The sequence below is a fragment of the Perca fluviatilis genome, chromosome 22 (genome assembly GCF_010015445.1).
Source record: "Perca fluviatilis chromosome 22, GENO_Pfluv_1.0, whole genome shotgun sequence".
Lineage (NCBI taxonomy): Eukaryota > Metazoa > Chordata > Actinopteri > Perciformes > Percidae > Perca > Perca fluviatilis.
This window is the reverse complement of record NC_053133.1, coordinates 2,401,902-2,424,952: the sequence shown is the minus strand read 5'-3', so window position 1 is coordinate 2,424,952 and position 23,051 is coordinate 2,401,902. Positions and strand designations below refer to the sequence as shown.

General features: G+C 40.2%; 1 protein-coding gene and 1 long non-coding RNA gene across 2 annotated transcripts in view; one reads left to right on the top strand and one right to left on the bottom strand.

The window, feature by feature from the left end:
• Nucleotides 1–5,887: 5,887 nt before the first annotated feature.
• The window catches only part of scospondin (subcommissural organ spondin), a 204,355-nt gene continuing 187,191 nt past the window's right edge, over nt 5,888–23,051 (top strand). Inside the window, 18 exon segments of the mRNA XM_039789616.1 lie at nt 5,888–5,967; nt 7,323–7,532; nt 8,509–8,591; nt 9,979–10,149; nt 10,876–11,099; nt 11,435–11,537; nt 11,865–12,023; nt 13,050–13,135; nt 13,419–13,544; nt 14,687–14,843; nt 15,015–15,267; nt 15,386–15,527; nt 15,633–15,765; nt 16,376–16,548; nt 16,684–16,902; nt 18,162–18,327; nt 18,476–18,728; nt 21,760–21,970. Of these exon segments, the coding sequence (XP_039645550.1) occupies nt 5,915–5,967; nt 7,323–7,532; nt 8,509–8,591; nt 9,979–10,149; nt 10,876–11,099; nt 11,435–11,537; nt 11,865–12,023; nt 13,050–13,135; nt 13,419–13,544; nt 14,687–14,843; nt 15,015–15,267; nt 15,386–15,527; nt 15,633–15,765; nt 16,376–16,548; nt 16,684–16,902; nt 18,162–18,327; nt 18,476–18,728; nt 21,760–21,970 (2,922 nt within the window). The 5' untranslated portion in view covers nt 5,888–5,914.
• On the bottom strand, nt 8,487–15,068 carry LOC120552009. Its single transcript, XR_005637954.1, has 4 exons — nt 14,981–15,068; nt 11,022–11,089; nt 8,975–9,080; nt 8,487–8,585 (listed from the first exon to the last, which is right to left on the bottom strand). It is a non-coding gene; the product is annotated as an uncharacterized LOC120552009 (long non-coding RNA).

The following is a 23,051-nucleotide window of genomic DNA, read 5'->3' as shown; positions in this document are numbered from 1 at the left end:
TGGACCATAGGCAGACTCATATTAATGTTAAAAAACCTCATAAAGGGACATTTTCATGCCATGGGACCTTTAACAAAACAAAAACTAGATACAAAAACTAAATTAAACTGAGGCAAAATAACAACAAACAACAAAACAGCTACCTCTCAGCAAGCTGTCCAATCCTTCATCTCTATCCCATTCTCCTGAAGCTCTTTTAAAGTGCTCATATTATGCTTTTTGCCTTTTTCCCTTTCCTTTATTGTGTTATATATCTTTTTGTGCATGTTATAGGTTTACAAAGTGAAAAAGCCCAAATTCCTCCCAAAAGGGACTTACATTACCAACAGAAAACACTGGGCGTTTCTCAAATACCAAGAATGCACGGTACATGCAAGTACGGACTTGTGCTCTTGGGGAGAACGTTCTTGCTGGTTGTTCTTGGAAGAATTAACTCGCAAGTTCACAAGCACAGAAAACGCTGTTAACAGTTTGAGACGATGCCTTCTTCCTGTTATTGCTCAACACTCCCAGCACATAGGCTACCTGCAAGGCTCCAAAATACCAGCTAGAAATAAAAACCACAACAATGTAACCACTTTGTATTAAAACAATCTCCGGACAAGAAAACCTCATAATGCTACAACTATTGCAATAATATTGAAAAATAAAACTAATTGAGCTTTAATTTTATTGTTTATGGTTTAGCTCAAACACCCCTTACTTATTCAAAAGACTGGAACGTGATCCCTACTATTATTAGCATATAAGTTTAAGTCAGTTTAAATTAAACAAATAAATAGGCATATGCACTGGTGTGTCCTATGTGTTCCCATCAGTGTTATGTGGAATTATCATTTCTATATTATTGTAGTGCACTGTATATGCCCAGGGAGATGGAAATTAGAAATTCAAATTATAAAGGTTGGTGTTTCCCCTTTAGTCTACATAACATGTCATAGCATGTTACCAATTTATGTACAACTGTTCATTTATCATAAAGACTGAAACTCAACTTCTAATAAATCAGAAAACAAATACACCAAAAATATGAACTAAATACAAAATATAATGTAGGCTATAGCCTATGGCATAAGGTTTAAGTCTCCCGAAAAGATACGGGTATATCTCATAGACTAATAATATACAGTCTATCTATGGTATATCTCTCCTCTGCCTGCTGCGCTGTGTGTGTGTGTGTGTGTGTGTGTGTGTGTGCTTGTTGAGTTTAACTCCGAAAAGACAGTTAACTACATGTGTTGTGATATTTAAACAAACGATCCGAAACGGCGAAATAAAAGCCTCTTATTTACGGGGCCGGTCTAAAAGACCTCCGTCTTACAGCGGGGTCTCTGAGTGTGACTGTCCGAGCGCCGAGCAAGCGGCCCCGGCAGGCGCAAGCTGGTGGCCGCGTCATTTTATGGAGCTCCGAAAACTCCAAAAACTTTGGAGCAAATTGTCAATTCGGCAAAGATTTTCACAAGACTGCCTATATTCGAAATGAAACCGTTAATTTCTCGCCTAAAATGTTCTCAGAAGTGAATTTAGTGATGAATAAGATGGCGAAAATTGTTAAAATTGTCCCGTTTTTGGGCTGTCTATGTAGGCCTACTGGAAATCCAACCATCATTGAATGCCGAAATGAATGTTGGGATACAGGTGCTGCGAAGTTCATACAAGTTACCTATATGTCAATGCAAGTTACCAACCGATGTATCCTTGGTAAATGGGCGTGTCAAGAATACATCCGGGAATTTTAACTGTTCTTGGCGAAATGCGAACTTGTGTATTGGGACAGTACTTTGGCAACACGAGATGACGTTTCACAGGGACACAATCACACAAGTCAATAGAAGAACACATATTGGGAAACGCCCAATGTGCACACACCTAATTGGCACCTACCATATGTATGGGAAGCCTAGGCTAAACATAAAAAAAAAAAAAAAACACTCAGTTCTGGAAAATACCACGACTAAATAAAATTGCTAGCAATACGGTCTAAGGTTTTAACACTGCCCAGATGACCCGGCCATGGTGTGCAAGGCTGGATAGCTTCATTGATACATTTTTTTTTTTAAATTCACTAATGGACAGTCAACATGGGTTCAGCTTCAGCATTTCCTGTGGCGTCCCACACGGGTCAGCGTTGGGTCCAAAAATGTTTATCCTCTACCTTAATAACATTTGTAAAGTATCATATATATTAAAATGTATTGTTTTTGCAGATGACACAACTATTTGTGGTTGCAGGGTGACTTTACAGCACATCTTCAAAGTGGTCACAAAAGAAATGAATACATTTAAACTTGGTTTGATTCAAATAAATGATCTAAATTAAATATAATATAATACATAAATGTAACAGAGTAACTGATAATGAAAAATTGTCTATGAAAATAAGTTTTGGGGTCTCATACTTGACCACCAGCTGTGCTGGAAGCCCCACCTTAAATATCTTTGCAAGGTGGCCAGGAGCATTGGAATATAAAAAAAAACATACATCTTGAACCAGAAAATACTACTCTGTACTACACACTAATTTCACCATATCTGTTTTATTGTGTGGAAGAGTACTCTATATAATTTATTTTGAGTACACAAACTTTGAAATGACTGAAAATGCCCATCCCTACTAGTAGCAGTGATAAATTAGGGTAAGGCTCAATGCTTGCCTGTACTCGCCTGATCTGGAGGAAATTAGCCAACTCGGCTTCCTCCATCTTTTAAATGAATCATGCAACTGTTAAAGATTTTTTTTTTTTAGGTTGGGTAGAATGAATCTCTGTTAATCCAGTTTGTTTGCTTGCTGCTATATCATGGCTGCAGCATGTTGTCTTTGCATGTTTGCGTTTAATGTCTGGAAGCCTGGGACATTCGGTCCCGGAATAAAAAAAAGGGGAAAATACTGCCTGTAGCATTGTTGTCAGGGGAAATTGTATTCAACATGTTTCCTTAATGGCTGATGATATATTGTGGTATTTTTTAATACAGTAAATATATTACATATTGGATCTTTAAGGTATCAAAAGTACTTCTGCTACTTGGGCGGAGTGATTTGCTCGCAGCACCTGAGAAGCCCCGTGGTGAGGAGCAGAGTACTAATCACTCCGCTCACGTAGCAGTGCTTCGCCTTCTGAGAATATAGTTCCCAGGTTAGAAGATGGCTGTGACTACGTTTACATGCAGCCAATAACCCGTTCAAAACCGGAATATTAGCAATAACCCGGTCGCGCACGGCCATGTAAACACCAGCAGAAACCCGAATATGGTCATATTCCGGTTTTTAAAATCCGAATATGCTACCTGGGATACCCCTTTTCTAACCCGAAATTTTGGTCATGTAACCGCGTATCGGCATATCTCCATCAAAAGGAACATTGATTTGTGTTCTGCGCATGTTCTATTCGCAAGGAATCTTGGTCTTTTGAGTAGAGGAACTTCTTGTATGCGCCAGAAAACATAGTTATAATAATAATTATATACTATAATAATATAGTTATATATATGTCAATGCAGAAAACCTGCGCGCAGTATACCGGAAGTAAACAAGAAGTAGAGGTAAACATGGCGAGACACAGCACAGCACAACACTTTTGGAGCGAGGAGGAAACCAATTTCTTTATTAGTGTGGTGAAAACCATGAATATAATGTCTTTTGTTGACGGCAGAAAGTACCGAGATAGTGAGATTTATAAGAAAGTGACCGAAAAGTTATTGCGTCTTAAGGTTGTCCGTATGTAACCCGGTTAAAAAAGCATGAGGTGATGAGTGATGTTTGTAGTATCATTTAAAAAACAGAGCATATAAATAGTGTGATTAAAAAGGTTAAAATTCATTTAAAAAGTTATGATAAAAATGTTAAAAGCAGTTTAAAATGTATTCTATGTTTGTTTTATGTAAAAGATAATGTATTTCTGAAACCTGTCTAAACCAGCATTTAGGGGGTTAATGACGATCGGCTGGAAAGTCAGGTCTCGGTTGTTGTTTTTTAACACAGACGAGAGAGGTACGACAGTGAAGCAAAAGAGTGAGCGTGACAGCCCTACCCTTATCAATATAAATACTGAGGGGAGCGCTACACGTAGGCTACGTCCAGACGCTAACCGTGCGTCGCCGTTTACGTCGGGATATTACCAATTGATTACAAATTCCATGTATACAGGAGTAACTCTCTCTGCTCACGCATGTAAACGGGTTATTCTGAATGTTTCAGAAACCCGAATAGTAACCTTAACCCGACCATAACCCGAAAATTGACAGCTTGTAAACGTAGTCTGTGTCTCATGTGACCTTGTTATTTGTACACGCTGTGACTCTACAAATCACAACATGTAAATAGGAACATGTTGGCGTTATTTTGTCACTTATTTGGAGCAGTAGGCTAGTTGGAACCGGTTACCTCCAGGATCTGTGCTAAGCTAGGCTAGCGGTGGGTGCGTCAGACAGAGTTACGACACTCACGGAGATGAGAAGGGTATGTATGGACTTATCTAACTCTGGGGGATACGGGGAATAAGACAAAGTCTCAATAAGTCGCTGTGTTCCTTTAATTACTGCTTAGTGGTTTAATCTGTAACAATGCATCATATGTTTATGTAAATTTAGCAATAAGATAATTAGCGATAGCAGCGTATGTTTTATGTAAAATTTTGAAACCTAACTGTTATTTTCTTTGTCGTTTTTTGGTCATCCATGACCAAAATAGTCATACATTTTGTCATTGTGTTACTTATGGATGAAATTATAAAGAAAATAGTAACCTTTTTGCTGGGAGCCCCCTATAACCTCCTCAAGGACCCCTGGTGGTCCCCGGACCCTACTTTGGCAACCAGTATGGTAACTCGTTCAATGATGCAGGTTACTGGTGGGGATGTAGCTAGCTAACGTAACGTTAGCTTGACTGGGATGCTGCTAACAGTATCAGCATCAGACTGTCGTATCCAACTAGCTAAATCACAGACTAACGACCAAACAGTTGGTTATTAACATCAGGTTGGTTATTTACAGACAACACTTAGCCTAGCGATAGTGACTCAGTCAAATATGTAGCCTACTGTATGTCCAGATAAACAGTATGTGTGGGTCATTGATCCACTTGGACGGGGGAAGCTATTCGACGAGGTAACAGACTTCATAGACACAACTTATGAAAACAACACTGAAGAACTCGAAGGCTAGTTTGGACGTCGATAACCATGGCAACGGTCACGCTTCGAAGCATTCGGGTCAGCCCGAGATGGCACGCTTCATTGAATAAATGCCCTCATCATCATCATCCTTCCCTTAAATGCCTCTCTTTACAAGATTAGGCTGTGCTAAACATCTCTTTATTAAGTGGCTGAGGCTCCAGCGGCCCCGCCATCACCAGCACCCTACACCGCCCTACAGTAATGTTTGACGGGGCGAGGTCAGTAGATGTGCCCGGCCGTCACAGGTCCGCTGACCAATGCCTGTCCTCCCAGCTGTGACTTTGCCACTTCTATCCAATGGCAGCAGGTTCACATGCTACTGTGCACCCCATGAGTCACCCACCCACCCCCCCGCTCCCCCTACCCCACATTTAAAACCCTGCATCTGGGGCTCCGCAAGGACTTTTTTATGGCAAGGGATTCCTAAAAGGTAAGTGGACCTTTTGTTTATTGTAGCAGGACAATAAGATTATAAAAAACATTTCAAGGAATTTAAGATGTATTGGGTTGATCACTCACAATGAAATATAGCAGCAACACCGGATTGATTGGTAAAAGTCTATAGGCATACTCATTAGGCCGTGTGTGAACCTGCCTGACTGAAGAATTTCTTCAGCTGCTAATTATGGTGACTTTATTTCCTTTAAGACAAAAATGATATTTAATTAGAAATTATGAATGCAAAGACTTGACCGCAAACTTTTTTTACAGGAATTCTGAGCACAAACATTCAGCAGAGGACCATGGGGACTCTATTACTGACTCTCCTTGGACTGCAGATAGTGATGGGAATGGGGTAAGCATGATTCAGACCAGTCAAAGCTGGATTAAGCCCATTCTTTAGACTGTTTACCCCTTAGCTGAAAGACAGACATAGCAGGGACCCCCTACTGCATATATTGTGCATAATAATGTGTAGGGCGGCCTAAAGCCTTTACACGTAGCCTACCTTTTATGGTGCGTACAATACTAATCTCAAAGTAATAATTATTGACGTATTCATATATTTATACATCATGTTGTAATGTTAAACATCCATGTGGAATGCACAGTAACTGTATCTGTGGATGGCTAGTTTAGTGGCTATCTGTAGGCCAGTAAGTCTATCGTTGTGTTGTGTAAGTGAAATTAGTTAGCTTTTTCCACGAATAGGCAGATTTATTTTTTGCTAAAAATACGTTGGATTAAAAAAAAAAACTCAAAAAACAATAATTTGGTGCCCCCTCTGCACTAACATTTTAGGACTTTTTCATTTTTTAAATAGAAAAAAATTACAAAACATAACACTATTTTAGAGGCCCCCCTGCATTGACTCTTAGGACCCCCTAGGGATCACAGACCCCCTGTTCAAGATCCCTGCTATAGAGTATACTGTAGAGATGAGGAAGGTGAGAAGATATAATGTGACAACGGTAATGAGCAAGACTCACCTGTCTGAGTGCATACTGTGTAAATTATAGTAAGTTCATATTAAAATAATGCTTCTCCAAGCACAAGGCCCTAACCCCCCGACCAACCAGTTTCAGTAGAAATACTCGTTACAGAAGATAGTCCAAAACACATCAGGCTCTATACTGAAGGTAACGCTGTCGAGGTTTTAATAGTGCTTAGGATTTTGTTTTTGGCTAATGTAAATGGATGAATGTGTCTTCATAGACTGGAGTGTATTGAAGTAATGAGCAGTTGCAGCAAATGAGACAATATTGTAACGCTTAACTCAATTATTCTGTTAAAACACATTATAGAAAAAACTAATTACATTAATAAGCTTCCACTTCCACATAATATAACAAGTTCTGTGTATCAGTAAGGAAGTTGTTTATCTGTTGCTTGCCATAATAAAATTACATAAGAACGGCTACTGATGATATTTTTCTTCTAATTCCGTGTCTTTTTATAAAGGAACTTAATTACAACCTAATTACAATTGCACAACAATCAGTCAACACATACCTTACTAACTTTGTCTGTTGCTGTCTTGGTATGTGTTTTATAGTAGGGATCTTTTATGCAAGTAGTGAACAGAAGTTTCTTCTTGGCCCTCAGAATTCAGGACCTTGAATTCAACTTTATGCAATTACCAATGTGGACAACAGTTCACTTGAAAATGAAGTATTAGAGAGGACATTAAATCTATGTATTGTGCTTCAGACACTTGTGTGAACACACGGTGGAGGAGAGAGTGGAGCGAGTCCTTTCCCCACGCCTGCAGCTTGAAGTGAGGTGTTCACAGGTGTATCAGTACAGCACCCAGGGCTGGAGGCTGGATGTGGACAGGATGCGCATCAAACACGGCGGTGATGATGGCATCGCACTCTACTACATACAACAGGGTCTGAACGCATCCTGTTTCTTGTACAAGTAGGTGAAAAATTAAGTCATTGTCAGTCTGTTGGTATGTCTCTTCGTCTTTCATGTTTGAAGAGTTTCTGGTAAACAGGGTAACTCGGGGTGTTCTCAGTTCTTGACTTCAAAAGCATAATGGAAGTATGGCTGGTGTTGATTATATTAGAGATGTTACGATTCCATTTTTTTCTTCCTGTTACCGATTCTCATTCTCATACCTGAACCTGTGCATGGCATGTTATATATATTATTATTTTTTTAACTGTTGTACACTACTAACCATGTATAGATGTGATATGATATTAACTTTCTTTTGTTGTCTACTTTGACAGTACAGAAAAAGAACATAAAGAAACTACTTTATCTTTCCTAGGCTAAATTACGTTGTATTGGATCGGTGCATAGACCATACCAGCATTTTAGGCAGTATCGGAGGCATTTCCAATTTCAGACGAAAAGCCAGCATGAAACATTTCCCAGATCACATTTCCTCTAGTATTATGTGTTGTGGTGGGAATGTGGTGACGGATCATGTTTCGGTTGTTAAGGGCACCTTTGGGTAAGGTGGGCGTGGGTAGGATTAAGGGGGAATAGCTGGAACATAAATGATATGTGTATATTACACCCTCCTGGGGAAACCAACTTAACAACCAACCCAGTGCAGAGAATAGTTATATACAGTAATCTAAATCTGGAAAATTCCGCCGAATTCAGCGTCCGCTGATTCTGTGTTGCCCTGGTTATTGCCTTCACAAAAGTGAGACATTTCTTAAAACAATGCCTAATGTTATGTGTTTTCTTTAAAGGTGTACACGTTTGGTCAGCTGGGGTAGATGATGTACTTTTGAACATACAACAGTATCCAATTAACTGGCTTTAAAGGGTAACACGCTGAATCTGTATGGGAAGCTGGTCCATAATACCCGTAACTCACAGCAATGCAGTATTGTGTACCTATTGGCTCTTTACCTGATGTGTCTGTTGTTCTAAGGTTCCCAGAGATGGAGATCCAGATGGTGAACAAGACAGTGAGGGCATGTTGTGAGGGCTGGGGCGGACCACGCTGCTCTGAAGGTGAGAACAAGAACACAAAGTTGGTGATAAATTGGAAATATATAGTACCAGTTTGGACACACTTTACCACCTCACATTCAAGTGAATGGGAAAGTGTGTCCAAACCTTTGACTGGTACTATATGTAAATTTACTGTACTTAACAAAATATGAAATCATTATCTACACATCATTAAAACATGTTTTACTTTTGTATGGTGTGTGCAACTTAGAAAGCAAACTGACTTTAGCTGCACAGGAAATTTATATTATTTTATTAGATTTAAATGTAACAGAGAGGCCATGGGTAAACAGGAATGGGTCAGGAAATGGGTGCTGGTAGGTAAATAGATACAGGTACAGATTGTGGTTAGGTTCAGGTACAGGTACAGGTTCCACGGTTACCTGATTTAGGTTACAGGGACAGGTTCTGGATTCTGGTACAGGTAACTGTACAGGTTCAGATGGCATGGCAGGGAATGTGTGGAAATGGACCAGTTATACTGCAGGGCTGATGAGACAAAGTGGAAACAGGTGAGCAGGTGAAAGAGAGACAAAGTCAGGATGGATGGAAATGCAGGGTGCTGGGGAGGTGAGAATGTGGCTGAAGGGTGGGAATGACTGAGGACGACTATGTGACATCGTCATTTCAAATGAAGTACTATATGTAATACTCAGTAAGCAGTGTATGACTTTACACATGACATTGTGTCTTATCGTGTTTCTTTATTCCCATGTAATCAAGGTGAGGTAAGGTTGTTGTTCATCCCACAGTTTAAGCTTATTTTTATTTAACGACAAAATAAGAAAAGTATTACAAATCACTTTAACTACTTTGAATTACCAATTAATAATACGAAAACAACCTACCAATGACTTTTCCACAGGTTTCTTTCAAGATTCTAAACTTCATTTACCATCTAATCTGGATTTAATAAAACACTATTTCTCATGTATTTTAAAGATCTAAAGACAGTGACTACTCCAGGATAGTCTATATCCTCGATGTTCCACTTCCGGGATTGCTCTGGTGCCGTGGGAAATTCAGCTGGATGCATGTATTTTCCGTCCCCTTCCTCTTTCTTTGTGTTGGCATTCTAAACTCCGGTGGATTTGTGAGGACTATGGTTAACTGCTCCTCAGATCTCTGCAGGGTAAATCCAGACAGCTAGCTAGACTATCTGTCCAATCTGAGTTTTTGACTATTTTTATTTTCTTAAAAAAAAGAAAAATGCCATTAAACCAGAGCACGTTATCCTCCCATCCCTGAATGCTATGTGGAGTAGCCAGACCTTCCTTCAGTGCGCTTTGGAGCACTGCACTCTTTTCTCATATTTTTTTCTCTAACCCATTTCCTCTACATTTCCATCCTTTTAATACCATTTTTCTCTCTGTCCTCCACCCCCCAGGTGTGGGTGTGCGTGGCCAGTGTTACTCTACGTGGAGTTGTGAGAAGTTCCCTGGCGTTCAAAACTCCTCTCTCATGCCCATGGAGCAGTGCTGCAGCAGCCTGTGGGGGCTGAGCTGGAGGAATGCCTCCGACCAGACCTGCTTGTCTTGCACCTACACTCTTGTCCCTGGTCAGAGAGCGTCCATGCACACTTGCACACACATGCACATACATACACATACTCAGTGGTGGAAGACGTATTCAGATCCTTTACTTAAGTAAAAGTACTAATACCACACTGTAGAAATACTCTGTTACGAGTAAAAGTCCTGCATTGAAAATGTTACTGAAGTAAAAGTATGTAAGTATTATCAGGTACATTTACTTAAAGTATTTAGTATTTATTTGAGTAGTGCTCAATGCAGAAGAATGCTCCCATTTTAGAAACTGGAAACGATCAACAAAAGGCTAGTCCTTTCAGCTGTACAGGCCTGTATATTGTTGGGTAGTTTAATTTATAATAAAAAATCAGATTTTATGCAAAAATCCTAATTTGTAAAGTAACTAAAGCTGTCAGATGAATGTAGTGGAGTAAAAAGTACAATATTTCTCTCTGAAATGTAGCGGAGTAGAAGTAGAAAGTGGCATGAAAAGAAAATACAAGTACCTCAAATTTGTACTTAAGTACAGTACTTGAGTAAATGTACTTAGTTACATTCCACCACCTACATACCGGACCTACGTACCTGTTTTTGTTGTCGTTTAAGCATTGATTAATGGCATATGAATTAATTTCTGTTATTCTTAAAATCTCTCTTTTTTTTAGTAGTATTTTCCTTCCTGCAGATGCTCACTGCTTGTATTTCATATGATACCATCACATAACTTACAAAGACTACTTCTCCCTCCTCCACAGACTCCCAGTCCTCCCCTGTGGTGCGGGGTGGTCTGCTGGGTAGCGTCAGGGTGCCTCAGAGCTCAGCCACCTGCATGTCCTGGGGTGGAGCTCACTACCAGACTTTTGATAGGAAACACTTCCACTTCCAGGGCAGCTGCACTTACCTGTTGGCCTCATCTACTGATGGCACCTGGGCAGTCTACATCAGAACAGTCTGTCACGGTACAGGAAACTGCAGTAAGGTATGAAACATAGCAGATTCCACGGCTCAAGATGTTGATGAAGCGGTAGAATTATTATTATTATTATTAGTCACAAATCCTTGTACTTTTTACTAGAATTTTCCCACAAGTAGCCATAATATAGCAGTGAATATGCATAAACAATGATAATGACTTGTGGAGCTTAGCTGGGTGCCAATGATAGACAGTCTGGCTTTGCTTATGATTTGGTAATGTGCAATAATATAGGCAGTTTGTTAGAAAAGTAATAATGGAATTGTCTGCTTATAACTTATAATATGTACTGTATGTGTGTGTGTGTACATAGTAATGTGTCTGTGGCTCTCTGCTTTCAGGCTTTGAGGATGATGCTGGGTCTAGATTTGGTTTCAATTCATCAAAAGAGCTTATTGCTGAACAACCTCACTGTTCAAAATGGAGAACCACTCTTCCAGAACGGTAAACTATTTCAGGAAAGCTCTTTTTTATTTCCATTTCTCTTACAAATTGGTATCTGCACTGAACCTACTAGACCGAGTGTACTTAAATCAACATTTTGGTTCTTAATAAATTGATATTTAAATGTAAGTGTCTTATGGCATCATTTGAAAAGTTTATCTAATACTCTTTTGATGGATGTGCATACTGGTTGTTTGCTTTCTTCAACTCCACTAGAAATACTATTCGCTGAACTTACAAAAATGAAATGCTGTTGATTATATAGCACTACAAAGTAGAAAATTGCAACACAACAACTTTTTTTGGTTAATGTTTTACTTCTTACAGGAGTGAGTGTTCATTGGCTGGGGGACTTTGTGTTTGTGGAGAGCGGCCTGGGAGTAAGAGCGAAGTTTGACCTGACCAACACAGTCTACCTGACAGTGACCGCCGAGCACCTGGCAGCCACCAGGGGGCTCTGTGGAGTCTACAACAACAATGCTGACGGTGCGGAAAGTGGAACAGATAAAATCGATGCAAACACACACAAAACAAAGCAGTAAAGGAGAATAATTCCCCATTTTCGATGCACACAGAATTTAAAAATTACATTTAAATAACACAACAGCAACATCTATTTTTGAAAAACTATTTTTGCATTCTGTCTTAAGATAGTCCATAGACCGCTTTCCGACCGGAGGGGTTTTTGCAGTTCCTAGAACATAACATTCCTAGAACCCTTTTTTTCTTGTGTTCCGACTGGACCAATTTGGGGATTATTAAAGTGATGGTTCGGAGTAATTTCACCCTAGGGTCCTTTGCACCATGACCTCGAGCCAAACAACCCCCCCAGAAGCTTTTTTCAGCTGGGTCGAACATTGGGAGAGTTAGCGTAGAGTAGCGTTATCAGCTGAATAGCTTAGCGCGCTTAGTGACCCCCCTAATGCCCGAAATGATACCAAACTTCTACACTAGTACAACGATGGATTGGAAAGTTTGTAAGTACACCAGAAGTTTATGTAAATAACACTTGCCTGTTGGCTTCTCGTCTCTGCTGCTGTTGCTACCGAGTGCTTAGGGCCGTCTACAAATTACAACACCAAAAAGAGATACAAAATATTTATTAATTTAATGATTAAATAAGGTAATGTCTCCAAACTTACCTCAATTATAACTTGTCTCCTGCTAGTTGTACTACAGCACTTACTTAAAAAAAAAAAGTTAAATTAATAAATATTTTTGTTGTATCTCTTTTCGGTGTTGTAAGACGGCCCTAAGCACTCGTCTACACACACACACACACACACACACACACACACACACACACACACACACACACACACACACACACACAAACACACAAACACACACACACACACACACACACACACATACTGTTTTTTACTGTCTCTGACCCAGGGTTATTTGTTCCACATTGTCTCACGATTTAACTTAGCTAACCCTAATTCTTAGATGTTTTAATGTTCACACACCTTTGCAATGCATTAGTAACCAATTTGTGTCTTGCTGTAGATGATTTCACCACAATGGATGGAACTGTGTCTCAGTACGCCGCCAGCTTCGGCAACTCATGGAAAGTTCCTGACGAGCAGAGTGAGGTACTACACTGAATGCATTAAAGGAGTATTTCACTTTTGTTGCAACATTATGGCTTTTTCTTACCACTATACATTTTATTTACCAGTTTGAGATATATGTGCTCTCTGAATACACACTTACAACCAAACACAGCATTTTGATGCTTCTAACAAAAAGCAAAACAACAACAAACCATCTGGTTGTAGGAGATGAATGTTTCAGCAGCTGTTTTTGAGTCCTGTGATATTTCTACTGTATGTGTCCTCTGTAATTGAGCTTTTCTGTTTCCCATGCTTCCCTCAGGGCTGCAGCGATGCGGCTGAGCTCGGTCACAGCTGTGACGTCTCTGGAGACCTTTCCCTACGCAGCCGGGCAGAGTCAGTGTGTCACCGACTACTGGAAAACCCTTTCACAAACTGCCGTCTCCGGGTCAGACACACTTGATACTTACTTATCAACTGTTTTTTTTCATTCCATGGTAGTCCTTTTAGTTATGCTTTAATTGAATTTCTTTGAAAGCAAAGCTTGTAGTTAGCTGAAAATCAAAATGCTCCTGGAAGTAAACAATTGACCAGGTGTTAACAGTTAACTGTTAGAGCAGAAATGGGTTAGATTGCTGTGAGCCATGGGACTTTCTTACTGACTATTGAACTGTAATGACTACATGTAAAGCACTAAGTAACAGCTGAGTGTCAGTTGCAGAATGTATTACTAGTTTTAGTTCAACCTTCTTTTAGAATTGTCTTGAAATTTGTTTGAAATCTCTCTGGCTTTATCTTTATTTATATTTTGGGTGTGACATGGGTGTTGTAATACCATTGCAGCTGATCTTGGCTTGGGGCTTAAAGCATAGTGCCTTAATCCAGTTAATAAATAAAGTGCTTCTGCATCTAATTTTGCAATGCCAGACACCTTTTCCAAAGCCGTAAAAGGTCTATCTAGAATATCTCAATCCTCTTCTGCGAAGTTGGGCCATTCTACATAGGAAAGAAATGTGTCCAGCTCTGAAGTGTTGTTCAATGCTTCAGAGTTATAGAGCTAAGAATAGTACTGTTTTAATAAATCATTTATTTTCCTCAGAAGTGGATGTTGTGCTGCCCTTGTCTGTTTATCTGGCCTTATCTTACACTGAAATTAAAGTTTAATAAAATTCTGGTTAATAATTTATGTGATTTCTCTATAGCAAACCTCTCACTGTCTTTTACTTGCCACCCATTATTGGTACACTCATTAATTGTATGGTAACATATTGTAGTGCATAATATGCATCTTTGCATAACCTTGTCTGTATGCATGTATTTTGTGAGGAAGAATTAATAATGCATATGACTGTTGCACACAAAAAAAGAATCCATACTCTGTCTGCCTCTCAGTAAGTCCACATAATAATAATCAATACTGTGTGTGTATCTCTGTCGATTAAAGCCTACATGTGCAGGAATACTTAAATTTCTGACCTTGGAAACTCCTAGTTCAGTCAAATTTTCTTTTCTTTTTTTGCATGCAATATTTGATGCAGGTGTACCATAAATAACCCAGAAGTGATAAGTTTGAGTCTTTGTGTCTTTCAGGTGGACCCAGCAGTGTACATAGACACCTGTCTCTATCTGTACTGTAGCCTGCCACCCAAAGAGAGAGATTCTGCAGTGTGTGACACTATGGCCAGCTATGTCCGAGAGTGTGCTCAGCAACACGTCATCATAACATGGAGGACAGCCACACTATGTGGTAATGAAATAAAACCATATTAGTATCCTGTGGACTATGTGCGCAAAGCAATATTAATAATACAGTGTAAGCAATCACAGTTGTCTTTACGAGACTGGCAGCAGGAATGTAAAGTACATTGGCATGGTCCTTTTTACCTCTGTTTAATCCTCTTTTTCTCTGTCTTTCCAGGTCGTGTCTGTCCCAGAGATCAGGTGTTTTCGGACTGTGTGTCCCTCTGTCCCCCTAGCTGTTTGTCTCCGCAGCACCCTGGGCCTGCTGCATCCATAGGCCAGTGCAGGGAGGAGTGTGTGGGGGGCTGTGAGTGTCCGCCGGGCCTCTACCTTCACCAGGGACTCTGTCTGAAAAGAGACAATTGCCCCTGTTTCCATCGCAGACGCTCCTACCAGCCAGGGGACAGAATACAGCAGAGATGCAACACTTGGTAAGGGCTGACCGTTTGTGTGTTTCCTAAGTCCCTTCTCCCCATATATTTCTCTTTCACCCATTCCCATGCTTCTCTTTCTGAATCTGCATCCTTCTGTCTACTTATTTACTCCCAGTGTGTGCAGAGCAGGCCAGTGGCAGTGCACTGGGGAGAAGTGCGCAGCTCAGTGTAGCTTAATGGGGGCGCTACAGGTGACCACCTTTGACAAAAAGAAGTATTCACTACAGGGAGGAGACTGTCCCTTTATTGCTGTGGAGGTAAGATACATAACATGCAACCATGCACACAGTTATATACACTATGAGATACATTTGTGTGTGACAGCCACTTCTCCTTTGTGCTGATGTTCTGTGTGTGTTTAGGACTTTGTTGATAGGAAGCTGGTGGTAAGTGTGCGCTGTGGGAAGTGTGCAGCCGGAGGAGGAGGAGGCCTGGGTTGTCTAAGGGAGGTGTCAGTCACAGCACTCCGCACCACAGTCACAATTACAGACATTGGTGAGTTAGTTATACGCTGCGACCTGACTACTTATGCCTGTCAGCACTTTATAGTTACATGATCATTTTACACTTTGACATTGGGGACAGTTAACTTTAGTAAACTAAACATTAAAGCCCCTGTGTGTAGAATTGTGATAGCATTACTGTTTGTTCGTAGAGAAATTAAATCATTCCGGTTAAGAGTTTCCATGTTGTTCTCAGCCAATTCGTTTTTAGTAACTGGATCAGATCTGTGGGTGGGAGAAGGTGTTTTTTTTTATGAATAATGGCTCAAATAACTTATGTCTAGTGACAAACCCACAGAAACTCAACTATGTAGGTCTCCTTAGTTCTATGGAGCCTTTATACAGTCTTCCTGCTAAATATTTTGATTTTAAATCACATAACTTTACTGTTTTGGTGTATGCTCTCTTTTTAAATTGTTCTTAGGGTAAACTTACAACCTATTTACTAAAGTCAGAAACTTTTTCAAATTCCACACACGCTTTAACTTCTTACGAAAAATACATATAATTTGATCAATAAAAGCTACTGGCAAGGACTTTTAAAACTAGCCTTTTAATTATTTTTGAATGTGATTACTTACAGTTGGTATTGTTGCTTCCAGGTACAGTGACATTGAATGGCCTGAGCAAGCCGTTGCCTGTGGTGACGGGGGACCTGGTTGTGCGTAGGGTCTCCTCTTCATTTCTCCTCATTCAGACTTTTGGAGCCCAGCTGCTCTGGTACCTAGATGGACCTTTGGCCCTCATCACCCTGCAACCTGGCTTCGCAGATAAGGTGCCCCTCACACCTCATATGGTTCTTTCACTTATGCCCTTTGAGTCCAAAAGTGGTTCTTTTTAACTAGAGAACTTGCACTTGTGCCATTGAGTTATTTGTTTCAGCTAAAGAGTGTGAAATGCTGTATTAAAGGTGCGCGGCCTGTGTGGAACCCTCAACTGGAACCAGCATGATGACTTTACCACCCCTGAAGGCGACGTGGAGAACAGTGTGTCATTGTTTACAAGCAAATTCACAACAGAGCACTGTACTCTACCTTATGGAGCTCCACCTGACCCCTGCACCACATACACCCAGAGGAAACAGTACGCAGAGACAGTGTGCTCCATCATACACAGCCCCGTCTTTCAGGTATACTTTGCACGGAGTGTGTTGATCTCTCCAAAGCTTTTGACACTGTAGATCAATGCCTGCTCTTGCAGTGGCTCATAATATTGGCTTTGATATTAATGTGTGTAAATGGTTTAAAAACTACCTATCAGAGAGACAACAATCTGTTAAACTGGGAAGCTACAATTCTGAGTTTTTATCAGTAACAAAAGGTGTTCCACAGGGCTCAATTTTAGGTCCAGTTCTTTTCACCATGTATATCAATAATACAATCTCATCTTTGGTAAACTGTCATGCCCATCTGTATGCGGATGACACAGTACTGTAGTATGTTGCTGATTCTGTTCATCTAGCAATTGAAAACTTACAGCGTTCCTTTAATATTCTGCAAGAGGCTCTTAAAGAACTAAGACTTGTACTAAACGCTGATAAAAGAAAGTTTATGCTTTCTTCCAGATCCAGAGCTATAGATTATTCTAACCTTAATATTTCCACTATGAAAGGACCTCCGATTGAGAGAGTCACAGAATATAAATATCTTGGCATCTGGATTGACAAAAAGCTCTCCTTCAAATTTCACATTGATGTCTTGAACTATGGTGATGTGATTTATAGACATGCATCATCTTCAACTCTTAAATCTCTGGACTTGGACTATCACTCCGCCTTGAGATTCATAACCGGTAATGCCTATGGTACACATCATTGTATTTTATATGAAAGTACTGGGTGGTCTTCTCTCCAAGAAAGATGTGAAACTCACTGGTATCTCTTTATCTATAAGGCTCTTATTGGAAAACTGCCCTCTTACAGAACTTCTCTGTCACTCAAAGGGACATTATCAGACTCGCTCTGCTCGGCTTCTACTTCATGTTCCACGAGCTCGCTCTGAAATTGGAAAAACTGCTTTTACTTTAAGTATACCCAACGCCTTTTGGACAATTTAGAAATCTGGTTTTAAACCTGCAAACTTCTACTTGTAACTGCTTTAAATAATTGCATTTTCTTTTGCATCCCTATTATCCTAATTTATTTATCAAATCATTTTCCAATTAAAGTTTTTTTATTGTCTTTCTATATTTCTTATGATTGTTGTTCTGTTTTTGTCTTTGTAATCTGATTCGATGACATTGAAAATGAGGGTCGCCCCTCACTGATCTCTCGAGGATAAATTAAGGTTGAATGAATTATTGAATGTTAAACTATTTTAGGAGTGAGTTCATCTTAATCTGTCTCCCTCTCCCTTATTCACACATGCACCTCCCCCTTTGATTTTGTAGATGTGTCATGACGTGGTGGAGAGGGAGCCCTATTTCCGTCTCTGTCTGTGGGAGGTTTGTGGCTGTGTTCCACAGAGGACGAGTCACTGCACCATCCTCACTGCCTACGCCCGACACTGCGCACAGGAGGGCATTGTCATCAACTGGCGCAATCACACCTTCTGTCGTAAGTTGGGAGGCCGTTGGTTAAGTGGTTACAGGTTACAATGGTAATACTGTATGGAGTTTGTAGAAATGTCCACACAAAAAATCGCAAACTGTACCAAGCTGTTTTACCTTTTTTCAAAATCTTTCCTCCTCTCCTGTCTTCCCAGCGGTCCAGTGTTCGGGGGGTCAGGTGTACCAGGAATGTGGTCGTGCCTGTGGGGTCTCCTGTTCAGACCACTTGAGCTGCGATGCCGGTGGTGGTGGAACGGGTCTTAGGATGTGTGTTCCAGGTTGCCAGTGCCAACCAGGACTAGTGCAGGACCACCAGGGTCAGTGTGTGCCCATCACTATGTGCCCCTGTGTGCAAGGAGACAAGATGTACCAGGCTGGAGCTGTTATTCAAAACAACTGTAACACCTGGTATGTATGAGGTTTCACAAATGTGTTCAAATCAGGTTCTTCCTAGCTAAAATACTCAATTTCTTACTATACTAGGGGTGGGAATCATAGGGTACCTCACGAAACGATACACGGCTCACGATACTACTATATACGATAATATCACGATACAGCAATTCTGCGATAATCAATATATTGCTAGACAATCCTTAAATGATACATCATGATATTGGTCTTACTGTGAATACAAAATACCTGTGAAAAGGTTGAGTGCAGGTTGTCTCTCTTTATTCACTGCAAGCACAGTCTGTAAATTAGGATTACAGAACTAAAGAGAAACTATGGATCCAGACTTTGGACTTAAACGTTTGTTATTTTCCTCAAACTGATGTCCGCCCTCCCGTTGAAAACCTCTTTCTCTTTGGCCAGTTAACTTCTGTTCATGTTTCCCTCATTCATCTGTTAAACACCACCTCGAGGAGCCATGAAGAAGCGACACTGGGAGCAGGGAATCTATTTAGCATGCCTTATTTTATTTATTTAAATATCAATATTTGCCCCCAGTGTATCAATCCTCATATCGCACAAAGGACAATGATATATTGCCATATAGATTTTTTTGTCCCACCCCTACTTCTCACTCGTCTTAGTCACGTTTTTTTGACTGACACTGCATGTGTTAGGTTTGAAACATTTGTTGAATCCGGTTTTGAATCAAAAAATAAAAGGCAACAGAAAAAACTAAACCAAACCACAATTTCAAGTTTTCTAGTTGCTACTTAGATCCTCTTATTTCACAGAACCTTTGTTGTGGAAGTTTCTGCAGCAGGGGTAGAGTTTTACAAGTTTAGAGAAGTGAAACAAATAAGACAGTCGAAGACTAAACCAAGTTAGGTTTTTGTATTTTATTAAGATATATTTGCAAATATAGGAAGAACAAATTTCACAAAAGACAGCAGCCCAATGTGGAAAAGTTTGATTAATGAGCATACAGAAACACTGAGTTTATATGCACAACAGGAAAAGGGGAGTGATAATCACACATGTTCTGGTCTAAACATGACTTTGCATTTCTTACAGGCAACTTTAACCTAAAAGAGACAATCTGAAATACAGAGACATCATGGAGCCACTTCATCTTTTCCCCTGTGCCCTACTTTCACCCTGAGGTCACATGCCCCGTACATCTCAACTGGCAAGGGAGAAACGAATCTGCAGAGAGAGATAGTTTATTGTGACCTTGTACCTTTTATCAGTTCAAACAAACAGTGCTCACATTATGTTCCAGACTTTGGGGCTCTCACTTAGTTTAGTGAGAATCAGAATCTACATGTGGGATTGAGATAAACTCCCTTTCAGCATTGTGAGAGAAACTAAAACAGAAATAAGACAAAAATATAAAGAATCATGCTCAAAAATAATTTTGCCATTACACCTTCTTGGACTCTTAATGGCAGAATTTCAATTAGGTTAAATATTAACAGCACTGTACGAATGTAGTACTATGCAACTAAAGGAAGCAGACATACTAAACTTGTCGAAAGTAAACATCATGGTAGAGGTTAACTTAGTGCAAGCTCTTACTGAAACCAACTGCAAAGATGATATTTTTACAGCACGTCATAAAAACAGCCCTTTTTCTTTCATGTCTATCTACGTGCTACTTTTATCTTGAGGTAACTGTGATAAAGAATCAGGGTGTAAGCATGTTTCCCCTATTGTCAGTCGAGCACAGCTACAATATAATAATTGCACAGTTTAATGAGCATGGTTCTGGTACTTTTGAATGAGCTTTGATCCCATGGGGAGACTAAATCTACTCGTGCTGTAAAGCCTGAAGTCATTGAAATAGACCATTTTATAGAAGGTCCAGTTAGTCTGCTAAGTACTAACAAATCTGTCACTGTTTGACTTTCAGGACAATGTGGAAGGTTAGGCGTCACTGTCTGTCTGTGTACTATTTTTTATAATAACCCTAACCCAAAGGTAAAGGATAGTTTTTTTGATTATGAATTTTTGAATTTCATTCCATTGCCCTGTTAGGATGTATTTTCTAGGTGTTTTGTGGTGATGGCGCAGTGGATATGACACATGCCTTTTGATTTGGGAGATCTGGGTTCCATTCCCACTGCGATACATCAACCAATGTGTCCCTGAGCAAGATACTAAACCCCTAGTTGCTCCAGAGGTGTGCGACCTCTGATATATAGCAATTGTAAGTCGCTTTGGATAAAAGCGTCCGCTAAATGACATGTAATGTAATGCAATGTAAAATCGAATGCTATAATCACATAAAACGTCTACACTTAGTAGCTTTAAGCGTATCCCCTATTTAAAGAATTGCCTGCCTTGCACTGAGTGTGAATGTGTGTTTGAATGACTTAAACGGCAAACTGTATAGGTATATGAGAGCATGATATCCCTCAGTGAGTCCCTATGGTGCAAGAACTCTGATGAAACCTCTCTGCTCCTGCTCCCTGATACAGGATAGGTTGATGTCATTGCGTCTTTTCACTAATGACATTGAGCGTCACTCCTTTGGTTTGAGTCGTCTCTTAATAACTGAGTCAAAGTAGTAGTGTTAGAAAGTTACTTATTCATTTTTTCTCTTTGCATTTCTCATTTTCATTGTGTTGAAACTGCTGAGATTGGCCCCTGCACTGTCCCTTGACCTGATTCATTGCTATGGGGAAACCTTCAATGACAAGCCTTGGCTGTTCACTCCAGTGAAATGGTTTTCATCACACCTCATAACACATTTTGTTGGTCTTATGTCATTTTAGATGAGATAAGATAAACCTTTATTGATGACCAGTGGGGAAATTCGGTTGTTGCAGCAGTACAACTAATATATAACTAAGCAGCAGCAGCAGCAGCAGAGAGATTCAGTATCATGCTCAACTTTGTTTTATTTATCCACTACTGTTTAAATACAAGCATGATTTTTATTTCATTAAGCTTTAATAGCCTTTCATGCCCACCTGACATAAAATGAATTCCTTTCAGTCAATGACAGCTCTTATTGTGCTCTCTTTCTCCTCTCCCTTCACAGTGTGTGTGAGCAAGGGCAGTTTAACTGCACTGAGGAGCACTGTGAGGATGTGAACCAGTGTCCAGGGTCTCTGGTCTACTCTCCACGCTCCTGCCTTCTCACTTGCTCCAGCCTGGACCCTCCTGGCCAACAGTTGGAGTCCAGTGTTCCACTGCCGAGCTGCAGAGAGCCCCTGTCTGGCTGTGTCTGTCCCCAAGGAACTGTGCTACTAGTGAGTGAAAAATTTAATTTTGGTCTTTAATCTGATATGAGATGAATATGTTTTTGTGAAAGATATCAAATGTGAAATGTTGACTACAAACCTTTTTCACAGAACACTTTTTGACTTGGCATAGTAGGCAAAGCACAGGTGTAGTTAATACATTTAACAAGGCTCTGTTCAACTGCAGTTTTCGAGTAAACCATACAGTGAGCCAGCATATGCACAATACCAGGAGCCAGCAACTGGTAAAGCTAAACCTAAATATCTTCAATGAAAAACTTCCTAGTTATTTGATCAAACCTGCATTTATTCTTTCATTTAGCCATGTGTGGCAGCAGAGAAGCTGAAAACACAGAACTGACATACTATCACTAGACATTAAAGTAGTAAACAAACAGTTGCTCACACATTCAACAGACATTCGCATTACATTGGGGCCCCATTTCAAAAAGCGTGAAAACTCAGAGTTAGTGGACGCAAACTCTGGGTTTTCGGTTTCACAAAGCCAGTTCAGCTTAACTCTGAGTCAGTTACTGTGGCAACATACTCTGATCCTAACCTGCTCGCTAGCAGGTTTTTTTCCCAACTAAAGGTGCTGACTCACCAAGGAGATTATCGGCCGTGGGACAGTCTGGCGAGGTCAGTGACTCAAATCTGTTCGGTATGTCCCGTGCCGTCGTCCGTCTGGGGGGCTGTCGGCGTTCATTTTGGCCGACCTGACATGTTTGAGCGTAATGAGGTGACTAGAGTCTCTCAAAATCTGACAAAAATCTTTTAAACTGACCTTTGCTGATCTGAAATGAAGACAGATTCAGGAACTGCACTGCCTATTTCTTGCTTAAAATGTTTTCAGAAACACGTTTCAGTGAACTATTTTAGTAATTATAGAGAAAACAAACCCATGTGACGCGTTTGTCCAATCAGCTGCCGGTTTTCATTTTTTGGGCAACAATACAGATTAGCGCCGCCTGCTATTATGGAGGCGTATTACGTCTCGTCTCCTCTCGTCTCGTCTCCTCTCGTCTCGTCTCTTTGGTGTGTTCTGTGGCACTTTTTGGACCAACACGGGGAGACTGATCATTTCGACTGG